General features: G+C 47.3%; 1 protein-coding gene across 1 annotated transcript in view; it reads right to left on the minus strand.

The window, feature by feature from the left end:
- The window catches only part of smad10a (SMAD family member 10a), a 96,176-nt gene that overhangs the window by 51,504 nt on the left and 23,320 nt on the right, over window positions 1-21,352 (minus strand). Inside the window, exon 2 of the mRNA XM_078204411.1 lies at window positions 11,893-12,143. Coding sequence (XP_078060537.1) covers window positions 11,893-12,129 — 237 coding nt within the window. The 5' untranslated portion in view covers window positions 12,130-12,143. The remainder of the gene's footprint in view (window positions 1-11,892; window positions 12,144-21,352) is intronic.

Raw genomic sequence — 21,352 nt, forward strand, 5'->3', positions numbered from 1 at the left:
CTCTCACTGCAGGGCTGGGTCTATTCTCCCTGGGTGAGTGTCTCTCACTGCAGTGCCGGGTCTATTCTCCCTGGGCGAGTGTCTCTCACTGCAGTGCTGGGTCTATTCTCCCTGGGTGAGTGTGGTTCACTGCAGGGCTGGGTCTATTCCCCCTGGGCGAGTGTGGTTCACTGCAGGGCTGGGTCTATTCTCCCTGGGCGAGTGTGGTTCACTGCAGTGCTGGGTCTATTCTCCCTGGGCGAGTGTGGTTCACTGCAGTGCCGGGTCTATTCTCCCTGGGTGAGTGTCTCTCACTGCAGGGCTGGGTCTATTCTCCCTGGGCGAGTGTGGTTCACTGCAGTGCTGGGTCTATTCTCCCTGGGCGAGTGTCTCTCACTGCAGTGCCGGGTCTATTCTCCCTGGGCGAGTGTCTCTCACTGCAGGGCCGGGCCTATTCTCCCTGGGCGAGTGTGGTTCACTGCAGGGCTGGGTCTATTCTCCCTGGGCGAGTGTGGTTCACTGCAGGGCTGGGTCTATTCTCCCTGGGCGAGTGTGGTTCACTGCAGTGCCGGGTCTATTCTCCCTGGGCGAGTGTGGTTCACTGCAGGGCTGGGTCTATTCTCCCTGGGCGAGTGTCTCTCACTGCAGTGCTGGGTCTATTCTCCCTGGGCGAGTGTGGTTCACTGCAGTGCTGGGTCTATTCTCCCTGGGCGAGTGTGGTTCACTGCAGGGCTGGGTCTATTCTCCCTGGGCGAGTGTCTCTCACTGCAGTGCTGGGTCTATTCTCCCTGGGTGAGTGTCTCTCACTGCAGTGCCGGGTCTATTCTCCCTGGGCGAGTGTGGTTCACTGCAGGGCTGGGTCTATTCTCCCTGGGCGAGTGTGGTTCACTGCAGTGCTGGGTCTATTCTCCCTGGGCGAGTGTGGTTCACTGCAGTGCCGGGTCTATTCTCCCTGGGTGAGTGTCTCTCACTGCAGGGCTGGGTCTATTCTCCCTGGGCGAGTGTGGTTCACTGCAGTGCTGGGTCTATTCTCCCTGGGCGAGTGTCTCTCACTGCAGTGCCGGGTCTATTCTCCCTGGGTGAGTGTCTCTCACTGCAGGGCTGGGTCTATTCTCCCTGGGCGAGTGTGGTTCACTGCAGTGCTGGGTCTATTCTCCCTGGGCGAGTGTCTCTCACTGCAGTGCCGGGTCTATTCTCCCTGGGCGAGTGTCTCTCACTGCAGGGCCGGGTCTATTCTCCCTGGGCGAGTGTGGTTCACTGCAGGGCTGGGTCTATTCTCCCTGGGCGAGTGTGGTTCACTGCAGTGCCGGGTCTATTCTCCCTGGGCGAGTGTGGTTCACTGCAGGGCTGGGTCTATTCTCCCTGGGCGAGTGTGGTTCACTGCAGTGCCGGGTCTATTCTCCCTGGGCGAGTGTGGTTCACTGCAATGCCGGGTCTATTCTCCCTGGGCGAGTGTGGTTCACTGCAGGGCTGGGTCTATTCTCCCTGGGCGAGTGTGGTTCACTGCAGGGCTGGGTCTATTCTCCCTGGGCGAGTGTGGTTCACTGCAGGGCTGGGTCTATTCTCCCTGGGCGAGTGTCTCTCACTGCAGGGCCGGGTCTATTCTCCCTGGGCGAGTGTCTCTCACTGCAGTGCCGGGTCTATTCTCCCTGGGCGAGTGTCTCTCACTGCAGTGCTGGGTCTATTCTCCCTGGGTGAGTGTCTCTCACTGCAGTGCCGGGTCTATTCTCCCTGGGCGAGTGTGGTTCACTGCAGTGCCGGGTCTATTCTCCCTGGGCGAGTGTGGTTCACTGCAGTGCTGGGTCTATTCTCCCTGGGCGAGTGTGGTTCACTGCAGTGCCGGGTCTATTCTCCCTGGGTGAGTGTCTCTCACTGCAGTGCCGGGTCTATTCTCCCTGGGTGAGTGTCTCTCACTGCAGTGCCGGGTCTATTCTCCCTGGGCGAGTGTCTCTCACTGCAGTGCCGGGTCTATTCTCCCTGGGCGAGTGTCTCTCACTGCAGTGCCGGGTCTATTCTCCCTGGGCGAGTGTCTCTCACTGCAGTGCCGGGTCTATTCTCCCTGGGCGAGTGTCTCTCACTGCAGTGCCGGGTCTATTCTCCCTGGGCGAGTGTGGTTCACTGCAGTGCCGGGTCTATTCTCCCTGGGCGAGTGTCTCTCACTGCAGTGCCGGGTCTATTCTCCCTGGGCGAGTGTCTCTCACTGCAGTGCCGGGTCTATTCTCCCTGGGCGAGTGTCTCTCACTGCAGTGCCGGGTCTATTCTCCCTGGGCGAGTGTGGTTCACTGCAGTGCCGGGTCTATTCTCCCTGGGCGAGTGTGGTTCACTGCAGTGCCGGGTCTATTCTCCCTGGGCGAGTGTGGTTCACTGCAGGGCTGGGTCTATTCTCCCTGGGCGAGTGTGGTTCACTGCAGTGCTGGGTCTATTCTCCCTGGGTGAGTGTCTCTCACTGCAGGGCTGGGTCTATTCTCCCTGGGTGAGTGTGGTTCACTGCAGTGCTGGGTCTATTCTCCCTGGGTGAGTGTCTCTCACTGCAGTGCTGGGTCTATTCTCCCTGGGCGAGTGTCTCTCACTGCAGTGCTGGGTCTATTCTCCCTGGGCGAGTGTGGTTCACTGCAGGGCCGGGTCTATTCTCCCTGGGTGAGTGTCTCTCACTGCAGTGCTGGGTCTATTCTCCCTGGGTGAGTGTCTCTCACTGCAGTGCTGGGTCTATTCTCCCTGGGTGAGTGTCTCTCACTGCAGTGCTGGGTCTATTCTCCCTGGGTGAGTGTCTCTCACTGCAGGGCTGGGTCTCTTCTCCCTGGGTGAGTGTCTCTCACTGCAGTGCTGGGTCTATTCTCCCTGGGTGAGTGTCTCTCACTGCAGGGCTGGGTCTATTCTCCCTGGGTGAGTGTCTCTCACTGCAGGGCATTTCCTCACCGAAACATTAACGGAAGCCATTATTTACACTTTCAGTGTTTCGTCAGAACTTGACACTAATTCAACACATCGATTACTCTGCTTTTGTGTCATTGTAGAAATTAATATAGTGGCTAACCCAAGTCGTCAGTACTGTGGATGAGAGATCCCAATTTTGCAGCTTTTCCTGTTTTTTCATTTCTCTGCAGGGTCACTGAACCCAAAACTGTCTTTAATCCCACCAAATCCATGTTGCCTTTTGAAAAGCTGTGTTCGGTCAGCTCCTCCCTGAAGGACTGGGCCGCCACAATGCTCCAGACAAAACAGTCTTCCCCTCTCAGCTGGTTCCTAACACAAGGCCAGTGTAACTTATCCCACCGTCACATGCAACAAGCTGTGGGAGTGAGGGTGGAAACTGTGTCCAGCTCCAAAACTCTCCTGATCCAAGGTCAGAACAGTAGAAACCGCAAAAAGCACAACTTTCCAGTCACCCAGAAATCCTTTTATCCTATCAGATAGAGCTAAACGCCTGGAAAAATGCAGCGTTTCCTTAGTAAAGGCTGTACTTGGATCAGGGCTTGATATCAGTTATTGTAAATTGGAATAATATTTCCTATTCTAAGCCTCGCTCTAGGTATCATCCAGTTAGATTTTCTCTGGCAAGAAGGGAAATGATTAAGCAGCAAATTGTCAGCAATAACCCTGGCACACTGTTGGGGTGCAAAGCACCTCATGCATTTTATAACGTCAAATACCAAAAGTTTGAAAGGAATTCATCTGACCCGCTCACCAATCAACAAAGGGTTTGCTCAGCTGACTTTACTAAACCACAGTTCTAATCAATTTACACAGCTCCAGTTGTAAGCACCAAGGTCTTAGAAACATAGAAAACTACAGCACAAAACAGGCCCTTCGGCCCCACAAGTTGTGCCGAACACATCCCCACCCTTTAGGCCTACCTATAACCCTCCATCCTATTAAGTCCCATGTACTCATCCAGGAGTCTCTTAAAAGACCCTATTGAGTTTGCCTCCACCACCACTGACGGCAGCCGATTCCACTCGCCCACCACCCTCTGTGTGAAAAACTTACCCCGAACATCTCCCCTGTACCTACCCCCCAGCACCTTAAACCTGTGTCCTCTCGTAACAGACATTTCCACCCTGGGAAAAAGCCTCTTGGTAAAGACAAACAGTTTAGCTCTAATGCAATGACTGTGCGCTGCTGCTGATGAAGCTTTTATCAATTAAAGCAGGAAGCAATAACTGCCACTTCACATAGTACTCGGTTAGCAGTATACTTAGGGTTTATATTGGATATACAGCACAGAAACGGGTCTTTCAGCCCAACCAGCCTAAGCTGATGTTTATGTTCCCCGCAAGCTTCCTCTCAACTTTTCTCATATAATCCACCATCATAACTATCTCAGCCTTTCCCCCTCATATCTTTATCTCGTTTCTCCTTAAATCCATTTTTTACTTCAACCATTCCCGATGATAGCAAGTTCGACATTCTGACCATTCTTTGGATAAAGAGGTTTCTTCTGGTTTCCCTATGGAATTTCTTCGCTACTATCTTGTATGAATGGCCTCTAGTTATGCTCTTCCCCACAAAAACATCCACTCTGTATCCACTCTTTTCGAAACCATTATAATTTTAACGATCTCTATTAGGACCTCCACCTTCTTCACAATTTAAAATTGTGCGAGTTTGGTTGATTGGTCATGTTAAGTTGCCCCTTAGTGTCAGGGGTTCAGCAGGGTAAATATGTGGGGTTACGGATTGTTGCTAGTGCAGGTTCAATGGGCCAAATGGCCTCCTTCTGCACTGTCGGGATTCTCTGATTCTTCTTTCAAGGGAGCCTGTCAATCCTTTCCTCATTGGTATACCCACATATAAATCTTCTCTGAACCCTCTCCAGTGTCTCCACATCCTTTTTATAACACGGTGACCAGAACAGAATGCAGTACTCTCTAAGTGTAGTTGAGCCAAGGTTTGATACAGGGTTAACTTGGCATGAGTACAGAATGGGGTGGGTATGCCACCATGATTTAAACAAAGTGCAAAAGAACTTACAGCCACACGAGCCGGCTCTGCCATTCAATAGCATCCCGGCTGGTCACATCACCACCTTTCTGCCCACTCCCCATAACCCTTCATCCTGTTACTTACAAAAAAAAACCCTTTCTATCTCCTCAAATTTGTTTAGTGTTCCAGCATCCATTGGGTTGTGGGGTGGAGAATTCCACAGATTCATGACCCTTTGGGTCAAGTAACTCCTCCTCATTTGTGTTTTAAATCGGCCACCCCTTAGCCCAAAACTATGGCCTCTCGTTCTAGAAGGTAAGAAATTCAACAGGGAAACCAACTGTTGAAATTATGATGTTGAAAGTGATTCGCAGAAGTTAACAAACAATAGAAAAACTTTGTATAGGTTGGAAATCGATGAACAGGATCATGTTCTGATGGAGCGGATTCATCTTCACAGAGGTGGAAGGTTTGCGCTGACTGGTCCATTGATCTTGCAGCATCCAAGGTCTACTTGGAAGAGCTGAGGCTTGAACATGCGCGCGAGTACATGACAAATTGGTTGTGGAAATTCAAGAAGCCGTCATGGTATCAGGTCTTTGAAAGTTTGTGGTGAGACAGCATCTGCAGATCACGACGCCGCTGAAAAACATACTGACCAGTTTGCGGAGCTAATTTCAGACCAAAACCTTCTGCCTGAATAAAGTTGATTAAATAAATCTGTACTGCTGGTGTCTCCCCAGGGAAACACAAGCAGCTGCTGAACAAAGTGCAGTCGGTGTTAAGGATACCAAGGATGACTATTCTCGGTTCTGCCAATGCAGTCCGCGCGCGCACAAACAGAAATTGGTTGCAATCGGGAAGAGCAATTGTCAGAGGTGCTTCAATCATCTGTTCGCCATTATGCCAACGACGCCTGGGTAACCAAGTACACGCTTTCTGACTGGTTTCACAATCACTTTGTCCCAGAGGCACGTACACATTGTCGGGTAGCTGGACTGAAGAGAACTGTAAAATCATGTTGATCCTGGAGCCTTGTTCAGCACAACCCCTGCTGAAATGTTGAAGAACTCTCCCCACAACATAATGGACTGAGGCATTTCCTCAGTCCACGCAGTGCAAATATAAAGACTCCTTCTTAAATAGTACACTTGGTGCTGCAAACACAGCCCTCGGGCTGGAAGCTTCCAAAAGGAGTTCAGTTAAGGACACCTTCTGCCTTGTTGATAAAGACACATTGACAAACAGTCGGCACAACCCTTGGCCCACAGCAATGTTAACTGATAACATTGACAAACAATTTGATAGATTGTGTGAATGAGGAAGTAAAGATAGCAAACCAGCTGCTTGAGTGTGTAAAAGATAGATTATAAGGTGAGAATACATTGGAGGTTGAGGATGCAATGCAGAGGGGTGTGATGTCCGTGAGATAGGTCTGTCACTTTACTTTGAGAATGGGTCTTGCCACTGTCTTTAGGTTCCAATCAAATCACCCCAACCTCCAAAAGGAACGTCTAAGTGTGGGCGGATGGTAATCGCTCTATCTGTCTGGCTTAAAATAGATCTCATATTGGGAGAAGGGAAATGGTTAAACAGCAACTTTACATCGCAAATCCACTGCATGGTTGCAAAATGTCTAGTATATTTTGTAGCTTTCCTACTTTTCAATTCGATCTACTAGCAATAAAGACTAGTGTTTGTTTTTCTTTTGCTAACCAGTGGCAACTTGCAGCGATTGATATATTTGTGCTCCAAGATCCCCTTGTTCCCCACCCACCTTCTCGTGATTATGTTGCAGCTGTATAAGGTGCTGGTGAGGCCACACCTGGAGTACTGTGTACAGTTTTGGTCTCCTTACTTGAGAAAGGATATACTGGCACTGGAGGGGGTGCAGAGGAGATTCACCAGGTTGATTCCGGAGTTGAGAGGGTTGGCTTATGAGGAGAGACTGAGTAGACTGGGGCTATACTCATTGGAATTCAGAAGAATGAGGGGAGATCTTATAGAAACATACAAGATTATGAAGGGAATAGAAGGGAGGTTGTTTCCACTGGCGGGTGAAACTAGACTTGCACCTTCAATGTAATGTGACCACTTGCATTCTTCCTACCAAAATGCACAACCTCATGTGGGTTTCCTCCGGGTGCTCCGGTTTCCTCCCACAGTCCAAAGATGTGCGGGTTAGGTTAATTGGCCATGCTAAAAAAATCGCCCCTTAGTGTCCTGGGATGCGTAGATTAGAGGGATTAGCGGGTAAAATATGTAGGGACATGGGGGTAGGGCCTGGGTGGGATTGTGGTCAGTGCAGACTAAATGGGCCGAATGGCCTCTTTCTGTGCTGTAGGGTTTCTATGATTTCTCACGATTATCTTTGTTGAACTTCACTTGCCGCAGGTTTGACAGCAAGTTGCATACAGACGTTGGTTAGAAAAAGGATAGACCCTTCAACCCCTTTTCCAACCAAATATAAAGCAAATCTCAAGGGAAGCACTGGGTAAAACATCCTGATTGTTTTGTAGACCTCCCATTGTTTTGTTTCTTAAAGACTGGATTAGTTGTAAGTATTCGCATTCCAACCATTATTCATGTAAATTGAGTCTGTGTCTTTATAAGTTCTGTTTGTGAACAGAATTCCCACTCACCTGAAGAAGGGGCTTAGAGCCTCGAAAGCTTGTGTGGCTTTTGCTACCAAATAAACCTGTTGGACTTTAACTTGGTGTTGTTAAACTTCTTACTGTGTTTACCCCAGTCCAACGCCGGCATCTCCACATTAAAACATCCTGAAGCAGAGAATGACCCTGAACCAACAGCAAAACAAACTCATGGGTTATTCCAGTGAACTAACACCAAAGCCAGAACCGTCTTCTTGTGACACACACACTTCTGCAGCAACACAGTCTTCACAACAACAGGACAACTATTTATGCCAAGATTTCTATACATTTTAAACATCTTGATTTGCAACCTTACTATACTATAACCAGTATTCAAAGTGGCTGTTTACAAGTAATTGAATGCATCCTGTGGGCTAAAAATGATCTCGCAGCCAAAACTAGATGAACAATTATGAAAAATATTGCATTCTACGGCACCTCTCTGACACTTCCCTGTGACAGAAACGGTGATATCTGGGCTAAAGATATAGCAAGCACATTTCTCTATGTGGGAAGAGATCTGGTGACTATTTCAAATTTGCAATAACAAAAGCAAGAGCAAGTCAGTGAAATAGACAGAAAGGAAGATCACAAGATTGCACGAGCATGTGATACAAGTGTTTTATTATTTGTCGGTGGAATGAGTGCGCTGGTGGCAGGATTGCATTTATTGACCCAATCTAATTGCCTGCGAGGTGGTGGTGACGAGCCATCTCCTTGAACTGTTGCACGTGTGGTTTAGGTACACCCAGTGATGTTAGGCAGGGTATTCCAGGTTTTTGGCCCAGCAACAGTGAAGGAACAGCAATATAGTTCCAAGTTAAGATGGCTCGTGGTTTGGAGGGAAATTTGCATCTGGTGTCCCAGGGGCCTGGGTGTCCTTGCGCAGAGGGGCCTGGGTGTCCTTGCGCAGAGGGGCCTGGGTGTCCTTGCGCAGAGGGGCCTGGGTGTCCTTGCGCAGAGGGGCCTGGGTGTCCTTGCGCAGAGGGGCCTGGGTGTCCTTGCGCAGAGGGGCCTGGGTGTCCTTGCGCAGAGGGGCCTGGGTGTCCTTGCGCAGAGGGGCCTGGGTGTCCTTGCGCAGAGGGGCCTGGGTGTCCTTGCGCAGAGGGGCCTGGGTGTCCTTGCGCAGAGGGGCCTGGGTGTCCTTGCGCAGAGGGGCCTGGGTGTCCTTGCGCAGAGGGACCTGGGTGTCCTTGCGCAGAGGGACCTGGGTGTCCTTGCGCAGAGGGACCTGGGTGTCCTTGCGCAGAGGGACCTGGGTGCCCTTGCGCAGAGGGACCTGGGTGTCCTTGCGCAGAGGGACCTGGGTGTCCTTGCGCAGAGGGACCTGGGTGTCCTTGCGCAGAGGGACCTGGGTGTCCTTGCGCAGAGGGACCTGGGTGTCCTTGCGCAGAGGGACCTGGGTGTCCTTGCGCAAGAATCACAAGGAGTTGGTTTGCAGGTTCAGCAGGTAATTAAGAAAGCAAATGGAATTTTGTCCTTCATTGCGAGAGGGATGGAGTTTAAAAACAGCGAGGTTATGTTGCAGCTGTATAAGGTGCTGGTGAGGCCACACCTGGAGTACTGTGTACAGTTTTGGTCTCCTTACTTGAGAAAAGATATACTGGCACTGGAGGGGGTGCAGAGGAGATTCACTAGGTTGATTCCGGAGTTGAGAGGGTTGGCTTATGAGGAGAGACAGAGTAGACTGGGGCTATACTCATTGGAATTCAGAAGAATGAGGGGAGATCTTATAGAAACATATAGGATATTGAAGGGAATAGATAAGATAGAAGCAGGGAAGTTGTTTCCACTGGCGGGTGAAACTAGAACTAGGGGGCATAGCCTCAAAATAAGGGGGAACAGATTTAGGACTGAGTTGAGGAGGAACTTCTTCACACAAAGGGTTGTGAATCTGTGGAATTCCCTGCTCAGTGAAGCAGTTGAGGCTACCTCATTGAATGTTTTTAAGGCAAGGATAGATAGATTTTTGAACAGTGAAGGGGTTAAGGGTTATGGTGAGCGGGCGGGTAAGTGGAGCGGAGTCCACAAAAAGATCAGCCATGATCTTATTGAATGGCGGAGCAGGCTCGAGGGGCCAGATGGCCTACTCCTGCTCCTGGTTCTTATGTTATGTCCCAGCCTTTCTAGGTGGCAGAGGCCGTGGGTTTGTAAGGTGCTGTCAAAGGAACCTTGGCGAGTTCCCACATTGCATCTTGTATGTAGAACAAAAAATAGTGTATACGGTACACACTGCTACCCACATGAGCGGTGGAGGGAGTCAAGCTGCTTTGCTGATGCTGTTGATCTTAAGGCTGTTGAAGCTACACCCATCCAGCAAATGAGAGCATTCCATCACATTGACTTGTGCTTTGGGGAGTCAGGAGGGGAGTTACCTGCCACAGAATTTCCAGCTTCTGACCTGCTCTTGTAGCCACAGTATTTAAATGGTTCGTTCAGTTAATTTTTTTGGCCAATGACAACCCTCCAGGATTTTGATACCATTGAACATCAAAGGGATAAAAGCAAATGACTGCGGATGCTGGAGTCTTAAACCAAAAGAGAAAACGCTTTGTCAAAGCTTCGACAAAGAAACGTCGACTCTTTTCTCTCCTTACAGATGCTGCCAGACCTGTTGAGATTTTCCAGCATTTTCTCTTTTGGGATCATCAAAGGGAGATGGTTAGATTCTCTCTTGCTGGAAACGGTCACTGCCCGACACTTACGCGGAATGAACATTATCTAAGACTTTAAAATTTTAAAAGGGATCAGATGGGGTAGGTAGAAAGAGACAGTTGAGTAGTCAAAGGGTCTAGAACAAAAGGGAAAGATATCGGATTGAAGAGATCAAGGACAGAAAGAAAGAAAACATTTTACTTAACAAAAAAAATACAGACTATCGAGTCCTGGAGTGCACTTTGAGATCAGTAACTGAAGCAGAGATCATGTTAACATTTAAGAATTAGGTTCGATAGGTAAATGAATGAAGAGGCTGGAGGAAACAATTGTGGGGGCGGCACGGTAGCACAGTGGTTAGCACTGCTGCTTCACAGCTCCAGGGGCCTGGGTTCGATTCCCGGCTCGGGTCACTGTCTGTGTGGAGTTTGCACATTCTCCTCGTGTCTGCGTGGGTTTCCTCCGGGTGCTCCGGTTTCCTCCCACAGTCCAAAGATGTGCAGGTTAGGTTGATTGGCCATGATAAAATTGCCCCTTAGTTTCCTGAGATACGTAGGTTAGAGGGATTAGTGGATAAAATATATAGGGATATGGGGGTAGGGCCTGGATGGGATTGTGGTCGGTGCAGACTCAATGGGCCGAATGGCCTCTTTCTGCACTGTAGGGTTCTATGATTCTATGATATGAATACAAGCACACGGAATCTGGATGAGTTAGGTCAACATTTCCGTGCCAACTCGTGATCAGAACAAACCTAGCACAGCACTCTATGCTAACCCAGTATCTTCTCTGCTTCAAATATTTATTCATGCTTCCCTCAATCGATGCCTCGATCACTCCACATGGCTAAACATTCCATGCTTCAACTACTCTGAAGGAATATATCTGGCCTCCTCCCTCACTTAGTGAGGATTTAACAAATCGATGACCACCTCTCCCCACCCCGCTCCCCCCTCCACACCGTGCCATCCAATAAAGTAAAACTCTTCACTTTCTTCCCAAAACATTCTACCTGACACCCGAGTCCCATTCCCCTTGATGCTTCAGTCCAACCTTCCGACAATCCTTGGTCACGACACAATGGGGTAGAGATTACGATCTAAAATTATTGATAAATTAGTGGTAAATTAAAGATGCATGCCAATCCTTCAGCTTACATGAGCTTCATCGGAACACTACAGGAGGCCGAGGACAGAAACGTGACTGTGGGAGCAAGGTGTAGAATTTAAATGGCGAGTGATAGGAATCTCCAGGCCACGTTTGAGCACTGAATGAAGATGTTCCGCAGAGTGGTCAACCAGTCTGCATTTGGTTTCCGCAACATACAGACCACCAGGCCGGGAGCAGCGAGTGTGGAATACCATATTGAAAGTAGTATTAGTAAATCACTGTTTCAATCTGCTTAACAGAAAGGTGCCTTGGGAAGGGGACGGGAGGGGTTGTCAGAGGTGATCGAGGAGGACGTTATACCTGTGTTCATCATTAACACTTCTCTCTCCACAAATACCACCGAATATAGTTCAACTAGCCATCCATCTAATGGTTGTTGTGGTTTACTGTACTGCTGTCCCAGAATAGCTGCTGTAAAGCCACCACACTTTTAAGAAGTAATGTTGTGAAACACAGAAGTATTTTAAGTGAACAGCATCGGTATAAAACTACAGGTCAGATTTGTACTTACTTGGAGTCGCCCATCTAGGGTCCGCTGGATTGTGACACACTTGCTGGGGTGCGATCCATTGGTTGTAATGGCAGTAATCAGTGAGTCCAATTCATCTTTCTTTTCTTTGAGCTTCTTCACTAAACTCTCAATGGCGCGCTTAGCAAAGGTCTCATTCTCCCCACCTTGCCGATGGCACATCAGGCTGTGCACAATGCTCAGGCACGCGTCATTGCTGGTGGGAGGATTCAAAGACATAGTGCAGCTTGCCCCTGTAGCAAGCCAGAAAATGAATGTTGCTTAGACAAGGTTCCAGAGAACAGTCAAATCAACCTCGAGTCAGCCGGTTGCAAGTTCAAACAACAGTTACATAGCAACAAAAACGGAAAATGCTGGAAAATCTGGCTCTGACGAACGGTCATCCAGACTCGAAACGTTGGCTCTATTCCCTCCCGATGTGGAGATGCCGGCGTTGGACTGGGGTAAACACAGTAAGAAGTTTAACAACACCAGGTTAAAGTCCAACAGGTTTCAGTATCTTGTCTGCTTTCTTGCATCTTTGTACCTGTTGGACTTTAACCTGGTGTTGTTAAACTTCTTACTCTATTCCCTCCCCACAGATGCCATCTGACATTTTCCAGCATTTTCTGTTCTCGTTTCCGATTCCAGCATCTGCAGTATTTGGCTTTTACAGGTTACAGTTACACTGCACCTTTAATACAGGAAAATGCCCCATGGTATTTAAATGGAGTGTGAAGCTGTGGAACAATTGATATTGAATCAAAAGGGGGAAGAGTAGGATGCGTGTCCAAGAGCTTAATCAAAGGGAGGTTTCAAGAACAGCCTTATAAGGAGACAGAGGTGCTTATAGATAAGGATTCAGAGCTTAGGGCTGAAACGGCTTAAGGCACAACTACTAATGGCGAAGGGATGGAAGCCAGAGGTCAAGTGGCCGGAGGAGTTCAGATATCTTGAAAGGGTTGGAGGAGATCACAGGGATAGGGAGGGGGAGAGAGCATGAAATGATTAAAACAATAATTAATTTTTGTTAAAAATGGAACATACGTTAGGAGGAAGTCAATCAGCTCTTTGAGCCTGCTCTGCCATTCGCTAAGATCATGGCTGATCTGATTGTAATTTCAAATTCACATTCCCACCTACCCCCAATAACCTTTCACCCTTTTGCTCATCAAGAATCTATCTCGCTCTGCCTTAAAAATATTCAAAGACCCTGCTTCCACTGCCTTTTGAGGAAGAGGGTTCCTGAGACTCAACCCTCCAAACAAATTCCTTATCTTCTGTATTAAACTTCTTACTTTTAAGCAGAGACCTTTGGATCTAGATTATCCAACAAGAGGAAGCATTCTCTCTCCACATCCACTCTGTCAACACTCTTGAGAAGCTTATGCTTCAACCAAGTTACCTCTTACTCTTCTAAACTTCCAGTGCATACAAGCCTAGCCTGTCCAACCTTTCCTCATAAGACAACTCGTCCTTTCTAGGTATGAGTCAAGTCTAGTCTAGTTAAGGCACTGTCAGACCAGGAACCGATGTAGCTGAATTAGCAGAAGGGTAATGAGTGAACCTGCTGAGAATTAGCATATGGGCAGCAAAACCTTGGATGAGGTCAAGTTTATGGAAGGTGTGAGTTGGTCAGCCGAGATGTGCATTGGAACAATAGAGCCCACTGACAACAGAAGTATGGATAAGATTTGCAGCGTCAGTTAGTCTGAGGCAGGGGTGAAGACAGGTGATATTAAGAAGGCAGCTGTAGGCAGTGATAGAGTGGATATAGGATTGGAAGCTCAGTTCAGGGTTAGAGAAAGTTCCAATGTTACAAATCACCTAGATTAAAGAGGAATAGAATCAGTGGCTTGAGAACAGAAAAGTGGCTTTGGGCTGCCAATATTGAGTTGGAAGAAATTTCAGCTTGGACAGGCAACATGACAACACAGACGTAGTGGTTGGATCGAGCGCATGGGTAATTAGGTAGAGCTAGATTTTATCAACATACATGTGGAATCCAGCATGTTTTATTAAGACTGAAGGTGGAGAAAGGCACAGAGGAACAGCCACGTTGTGACTTTGGACGTGGCTGTGGCAGTGCTGTGGCAGGGGCAGAAACCTGATTGGAAGGGTTCCAACATAGAGCTGCAGGAAAAAGATGCATGGATCTGGAAGGCAACAAGATGCATGGATCTGGAAGGGGCGGCACGGTAGCACAGTGGTTAGCACTGCTGCTTCACAGCTCCAGGGTCCTGGGTTCGATTCCCGGCTTGGGTCACTGCCTGTGTGGAGTTTGCACATTCTCCTCGTGTCTGCGTGGGTTTCCTCCGGGTGCTCCGGTTTCCCCCCACAGTCCAAAGATGTGCGGGTTAGGTTGATTGGCCATGTTAAAATTGCCCCTTAGTGCCCTGGGATGTGTAGATTAGAGGGATTAGCGTGTAAAATATGTAGGGATATGGGGGTAGGGCCTGGGTGGGATTGTGTTCAGTGCAGACTCGATGGGCCGAATGGCCTCTTTCTGTACTGTAGGGTTTCTATGATTTCTATGAACACATTCAAATACTGTGGTGAGGAAAGGGAGATAGTTTGCCTGTACGGTGTGACTGTGGGTCAGGAAAAGGGTATACCAGGTGCAGTGCTGGGAGTGTCTCAACCTTAGTCAACTGATTGAAACAAGGATCTCATTGCCCCTATGGGTGAGGGCAATGTCTTCAGGGAGGATAAGCAAGCTGTAGCATCGTGTACACCAGACATGCATTCCTTCAGTCGTTCATTCTCAGCTTTTCATTTATATTATTCATAACCCAAAGCTTGCAAACAGCAGGAGACAAATGAATAAGCGTTCTGTGAATATAAAATTAAACTTCAATTTTTGGTTGCTAATATTATAAACCAATGTATTTCAAACTGCATTCCTTATACCTAAAATTAACTGCTGCGTTGAAACTCTCAGCAATCTGGACAAAAGACAGAATAATCCCTGTCAATGGAATGTCTGCAATGTCTGGCTCACTTCACAATACATCTGCAAATTCCATGGTAAACATCCAAGCCAATGCAATACTAGTGTCACCCCAAGTTGAAAATTATTTGGTAGTGTACATATACCAGCAAGGACAGTAAAAAAAGGCTAGAGGCGCCATCCGGTCCATGAAGTCCACCCCTACAAGAGAACACAAAACTACGCAAACATTAACCCACCCTCTACTGCACCACCTCCTGGGAGAGGCAAGAAACAAAAGGTCAATTTAAGAAAAGCTTTGGAGAAATTCCTCTCTAACCCACTTAGCTAATAAAGGAGACTGAATGAAGTAACCTATAAATTCTCCTAATCCCAGCTAACACACACTGGAAGTGTCTAGTTCTCTTCTGAAGGAAGGAATCCTCTCAGAGGATGATGGCTGTACAGAGAAATAAGGACAGATTTTGTGACATTTTACCAAGCTCCTGAGCCACACCTTGATGCACTTGCATCAAAATTTATTTTAAATAACCTCTCTCGATGGGTAGAAACTAAATACCTTCATGCTAAAAATAAGCACAGCCTCATTTAGGAAATCTATGAAGGGCAAGTGTAATAATTATTGAAGCCCAGTCCAATTGGGTAGGTGAAGGAAATGCAATAGATGTAGTTTCTATGGCAGGGATTCCAAGCTGTTTTCACATATTGCGCGTAGGTTATGTAGAACAGAAGTTATCTAGAAGACACTGGTGCAGAAATTAGATGTGCTTTGCTCATTCTTGTGCCTAAAGTCCATCAATTTCTGGGAGAGATCCTAATCTGTGCAGAAGTAAATTAAATCCCATACTTTCAAAAGTCCTCATTTATTCTCGGCATGCCTAGAAATTTCCTGATATCAACTTTGGATCAATTTAAATCTACAAAGAAAGGTCTTTAGATGAATATAAAAATTCCATAGTGCTATTCATGATGAGGATTTTGCCAGTGTCTCAGCTGGCACCATCTCAATCACCATCATTAAAGATATGAATTGGTCATTCATAACAGTTCCAATTATGGGACCTCAGAAACTAGCTGCTGTAAAAGTTTGTGCAGTGTTCTCAAATGTGGTGGAGAATGGCCACATTTCCCCAAATCTGGCACGAGATGATGGTAATAGACCTGCCAAAACCAGGAAAGCCCCCATGACTTGCCTGGGCTTGCAAAATCTCACTAACTGTCCTGTCTGGAGACAATACACATCTCTTTAACCTGTGCTTGGCCCTCTCTCCACTAACATTGTACCTTTAAGACTTGATTACCTGTAAAGACTCGCATTCCAACAATTATCTTGTAAATTGAGTTTGGGTCTTTATATGCCCTGATTGTGAACACAACTCCCACTCACCTGATGAAGGAGCAGCGCTCCGAAAGCTTGTGGATTTTGCTACCAAATAAACCTGTTGGACTTTAACCTGGTGTTGTGAGACTTCTTACAAAACCAGAAAAGCCAGCAGCTGACCCTGGGAGCTACAGCTCCACTTCACTGCTCTGTACAACCTATAACCTCTGAAAGCGACTCATTCATTTAAAAATGAGCCCTACGAACAACTCATCCCTTCCCCAAGATCAGGCTGGCTTTGGTCCCCAACATAGTTGCAGAGAACAAGGCCTTGCTGCCAGCACAAACATTGAGGCTGGATTTCATCGCAAGCTCAGTTCGATCTTTCCTCAGCCTATAATACTGAGTGGAAACATGGCCTTGAGCTCAAACTGCCCCTGTTGCTCCCGTGTACCAAACTATTCTGGTTGGTAGAGACATCTCTGAGAAACAAGACAAGGGTCAGCACTCCAAGGACACTCAATAATGTACCAATGATCAAAGATGAAAGACAAGACATAGGAGCAGAATTAGGCCACTCGGTCCATCGAGTCTGCTCCGCCATTCAATCATGGCTGATATTTTTCTCATCGTAGGAAGTCTCACAACACCAGGTTAAAGTCCAACAGGTTTATTTGGTAGCACAAGCTTGTGGCTTGTGCAACCAAATAACCCTGTTGGACTTTAACCTGGTGTTGTGAGACTTCTTACTGTGCTTACCCCAGTCCAACGCCGGCATCTCCACATCATTTTTCTCATCCCCATTCTCCTGTGTTTTCCCCACAACCCCTGATCCCCTTATTAATCAAGAACCTATCTATCTCTGTCTTAAGGACACTCAGTGACCCGGCCTCCACAGCCCTCTGCGGCAAAGAGTTCCACAGATTCACCACTCTCTGGCTGAGGAAATTCCTCCTCATCTCTGTAGGGAGGCACGAGAAACAAAATTACACATTGTACTTCTGGCTTTTCGAGTGACCACCATCAGCAGGCTATGTGGCACATGTCAGGTTACTCTGGGCACATCAAAGTCAGTCACTACCATTTACACTCGGAATTTAATTACATGGATTGTCAGTGCCACTGCCTTGTTTGAACACTGAATGAAATCTGATCATCTGCTAATTATAGTTCATTAGAATATACACCAGACAAAACAATGGAAAAATCTAAGCTAAATTCTGATGGGACAGCTGCTTTGCCAATAAATGTTACGCTTGAATCAGATTTGTTTTAACGACATGCTCCAGTTTGAAAAATGATCTGAAGCCGTGCCTGTTCTTTAACTCATTTAATCATTCATTTGTAGCTAATTTCCTTAGAAAAATAAGCCTTAGATTATAATGACTGATCCATAAACCTCAAGATTCAGAAATAGTCCCTCTAAAATGTATTGCGAGGCAACCCAGATCCACAGGCTCAGAAGAGAAGTTCAACCTGAGATCCACTGAAAGGGGTCACAAATCTCTCCCCAGCAAATAATACAATACTGTCAAACACAAAGCTTAAAAGTTTTATCTATTAGTGTCACGAGTAGGCTTACATTAAGATGGCAATGAAGTTACTGTGAAAATCCCAGGCGCAATGAAAAGTTGAACACACCTTCACCTCTTCACCTGAAGTTCTAGAAGGCAAACAACAAAAGTCCACTTGGAGAGTTCCACTTCCAGTATTCCGTCCTGGACATTTGCACCAGCTTTTTAAAATGCAACTTGCTCCTTCACAATCTTGAAGAGCTATATTGGAGGGCTCTGATTGGAGTGTCGGTACAAGCGATACACACGACAGGTCACAAGGGTCAGGTCGAGAAAATACACTGAAGGAAGAATGGGGGGGGGGGGTGCGAATTTGCCCCCTTTCTGAATAAGTTATAGAATCACGACAGTGCAGGAGGCCATTTGGTTCATTGAGGCTGCACCGACAGCAATCCCACCAATATATCCCCATAACCCCATGTACGTACCCTGCTAGTCCCCCTGACATGAAGGGGCAATTTACCACCGCCAGTCAACTTAACCCGTCCATCTTTAGAGTGTGGCCACACCACCAGGAGGAAACCCACAAAGACACAGGAGAATGTGCAAACTCCACACAGACAATCACCCGAGGCTAGAATTGAACCCGCATCCCTGGCGCTATGTGGCAACAGTGCTAACCACTGTGCCACCCAGGATCTGCCAACATACCCGAGGAAAACATGGATTTGCCTTGCAACATTCTGTCATTTCAAGGAAAGGCCATTATTTTTTATTCGCTGGTGGGATGAATAAACGCTAGGCTAGCATTTACTGCCCTTGACAAGGTGAAAGTGAGCTGCCTTCTTGAACCACGGCAGTCCATGTAGTCCAGGTACACCCGCAGTGCTGTTAGAACATAAGAACTAGGAGCAGGAGGCCATCTGGCCCCTCAAGCCTGCTCCGCCATTCAATAAGATCATGGCTGATCTTTTTGTGGACTCCGCTCCACTTACCCACCCGCTCACCATAACCCTTAATCCCTTTACTGTTCAAAAATCTATCTATCCTTGCCTTAAAAGCATTCAATGAGGTAGCCTCAACTGCTTCACTGGGCAGGGATTTCCACAGATTCACAACCCTTTGTGAAGAAGTTCCTCCTCAACTCAGTCCTAAATCTGCTTCCCCTTATTTTGAGGCCATGCCCCCTAGTTCTAGTTTCACCTGCCAGTGGAAACAACTTCCCTGCTTCTATCTTATCTATTCCCTTCATAATCTTATATGTTTCTATAAGATCTCCCCTCATCCTTCTGAATTCCAATGCGTATAGCCCCAGTCTACTCAGTCTCTCCTCATAAGCCAACCCTCTCAACTCCGGAATCAATCTGGTGAATCTCCTCTGCACCCCCTCCAGTGCCAGTATATCCTTTCTCAAGAAAGGAGACCAAAACTGTGCACAGTACTCCAGGTGTGGCCTCACCAGCACCTTATACAGCTGCAACATAATCTCGCTGTTTTTAAACTCCATCCCTCTAGCAATGAAGGACAAAATTCCATTTGCTTTCTTAATTACCTGCTGCACCTGCAAACCAACTCCTTGTGATTCTTGCACAAGGACACCCAGGTCCCTCTGCACAGCAACATGCTGCAATCTTTTACCATTTAAATAATAGTCCATTTTGCTGTTATTCCGACCAAAATGGATGACCTCACATTTACCAACATTGCACTCCATCTGCCAGACCATTTCCCACACACTTAAACTATCTATATCCCTTTGCAGACGTTCAGCGTCCTCTGCACACTTTGCTCTTCCACCCAGCTTAGTGTCATCTGCGAAATTTGACACACTGCACTTGGTGCCCAATTCCAAATAATCTATGTACATCGTAAACAACTGTGGTCCCAACACTGATCCCTGAGGCACACCACTAGTCACTGATCGCCAACCAGAAAAACACCCATTTACCCCCACTCTTTGCTTTCTGTTAGTTAACCAATCCCCTATCCATGCTAATACACCTTTATGTTACGCAGCAGCCTTTTGTGCAGCACTTTGTCGAATGCCTTCTGGAAATCCAGATAAACCACATCCACCGGTACCTCGTTGTCCACCGCGCTCGTAATGTCCTCAAAGAAGGGAGGGAGTTCCGGGATTGTGACCCAGTGACAATGAAGGAAAGGTGATATAATTCCAAGTCAGGATGGTGTGTGACTTGGTGGAGAATTTCTAGGTGGCGGTGTTCCCCTGCTTCTATTGCCCTTGTCATTATAGATGGCAGTGGTCATGGGTTTGGAAGGTTGAAGGAGTCTTACTGAGTTTCTACAGTGCATCTTCTCATGGTGCACACGGCTGCCACTGTGCATCGGTGATGGAGGGAGTAAATGTTGCCCTTGACAAGGTGAAAGTGAGCTGCCTTCTTGAACCACTGCAGTCCATGTAGTATAGGTACACCCGCAGTGCTGTTAGAACATAAGAACCAGGAGCAGGAGTAGGCCATCTGGCCCCTCGAGAAAAAAAGTTGCTTTGGGTAGCAAACAAGTTGCTTTGGTCTTTGATGGTGTTGAGTTTTAAGTGTTGATGGAGCTGCACGCATCCAAGAAAATGGACAGTATTCCATCTCGATCCTAACTAATGCCTTGTAGATGGTGGACAGGCTATGGGGAGTCAAGAGGAGAGTTACTCGCCATAGGATTCCTAGCATCTGACCTACTCTTGTGCCCATATTATTTATAGGACTAGTCCAGTTCAGTTTCTTGTCTATGGTAACCCCCAGGATGTTGATTGTTAAAATTTATTTATTAGTCACAAGTAAGGCTTACATTAACACTGCAATGAAGTTACTATGAAATTCCCCCAGTCGCCACACTCCGGCACCTGTTTGGGTCAATGCACCTAACCCGCATGTCTTTCAGACTGTGGGAAGAAACCGGCGCACCCGGTGGAAACCACGCAGACACGGGGAGAATGTACAAACTCCATACAGACAGTGACCCAAGCCGGGAATTGAACCCAGGTCCCTGGCGCTGTGAGGCAGCAGTGCTAACCACTGTGCCACCGTGCCGTCCCCACTGTGGAGGATACAGTGATGCAAAAGTCATAGAGGTTTACAGCATGGAAACAGGCGCTTTGGCCCGACCTGTCCATGCCGTCCCTTTTTTTTAAAAAAACCACTAAACTAATCCCAATTGCCGCATTTGGCCCATATCCCTCTATTACCATCTTACCCATGTAACTGCCTAAACGCTTTTTAAAAGACAAAATTGGACCTGCCTCTACTACTGCCTCTGGCAGCTCGGTTCAGACACTCACCACCCTCTGTGTGAAAAAATTGCCCCTCTGGACCCTTTTGTATCTTTCCCCTCTCACTTTAAACCTACACCCTCTAGTTTTAGACTCCCCTACCTTTGGGAAAAGATAATGACTATCTAGCTGATCTATGCCCCTCACTATTTTATAGACCTCTATAAGATCACCCCTCAGGCTCCTACATTCCAGAGAAAAAAGTCCCAGTCTATCCAGCCTCTCCTTATAACTCAAGTCCCGGTAGCATCCTAGTAAATCTTTTCTGCACTCATTCTAGTTTAATAATATCCTTTCTATAATAGGGTGACCAGAACTGTACACAGTATTCCAAGTGTGGCCTGACCAATGTCTTGTCCAACTTCAACAAGATGTCCCAACTACTGTATTTAATG

This window comes from Mustelus asterias, unplaced genomic scaffold, assembly GCF_964213995.1.
Source record: "Mustelus asterias unplaced genomic scaffold, sMusAst1.hap1.1 HAP1_SCAFFOLD_326, whole genome shotgun sequence".
Taxonomy (NCBI): Eukaryota; Metazoa; Chordata; class Chondrichthyes; order Carcharhiniformes; family Triakidae; genus Mustelus; species Mustelus asterias.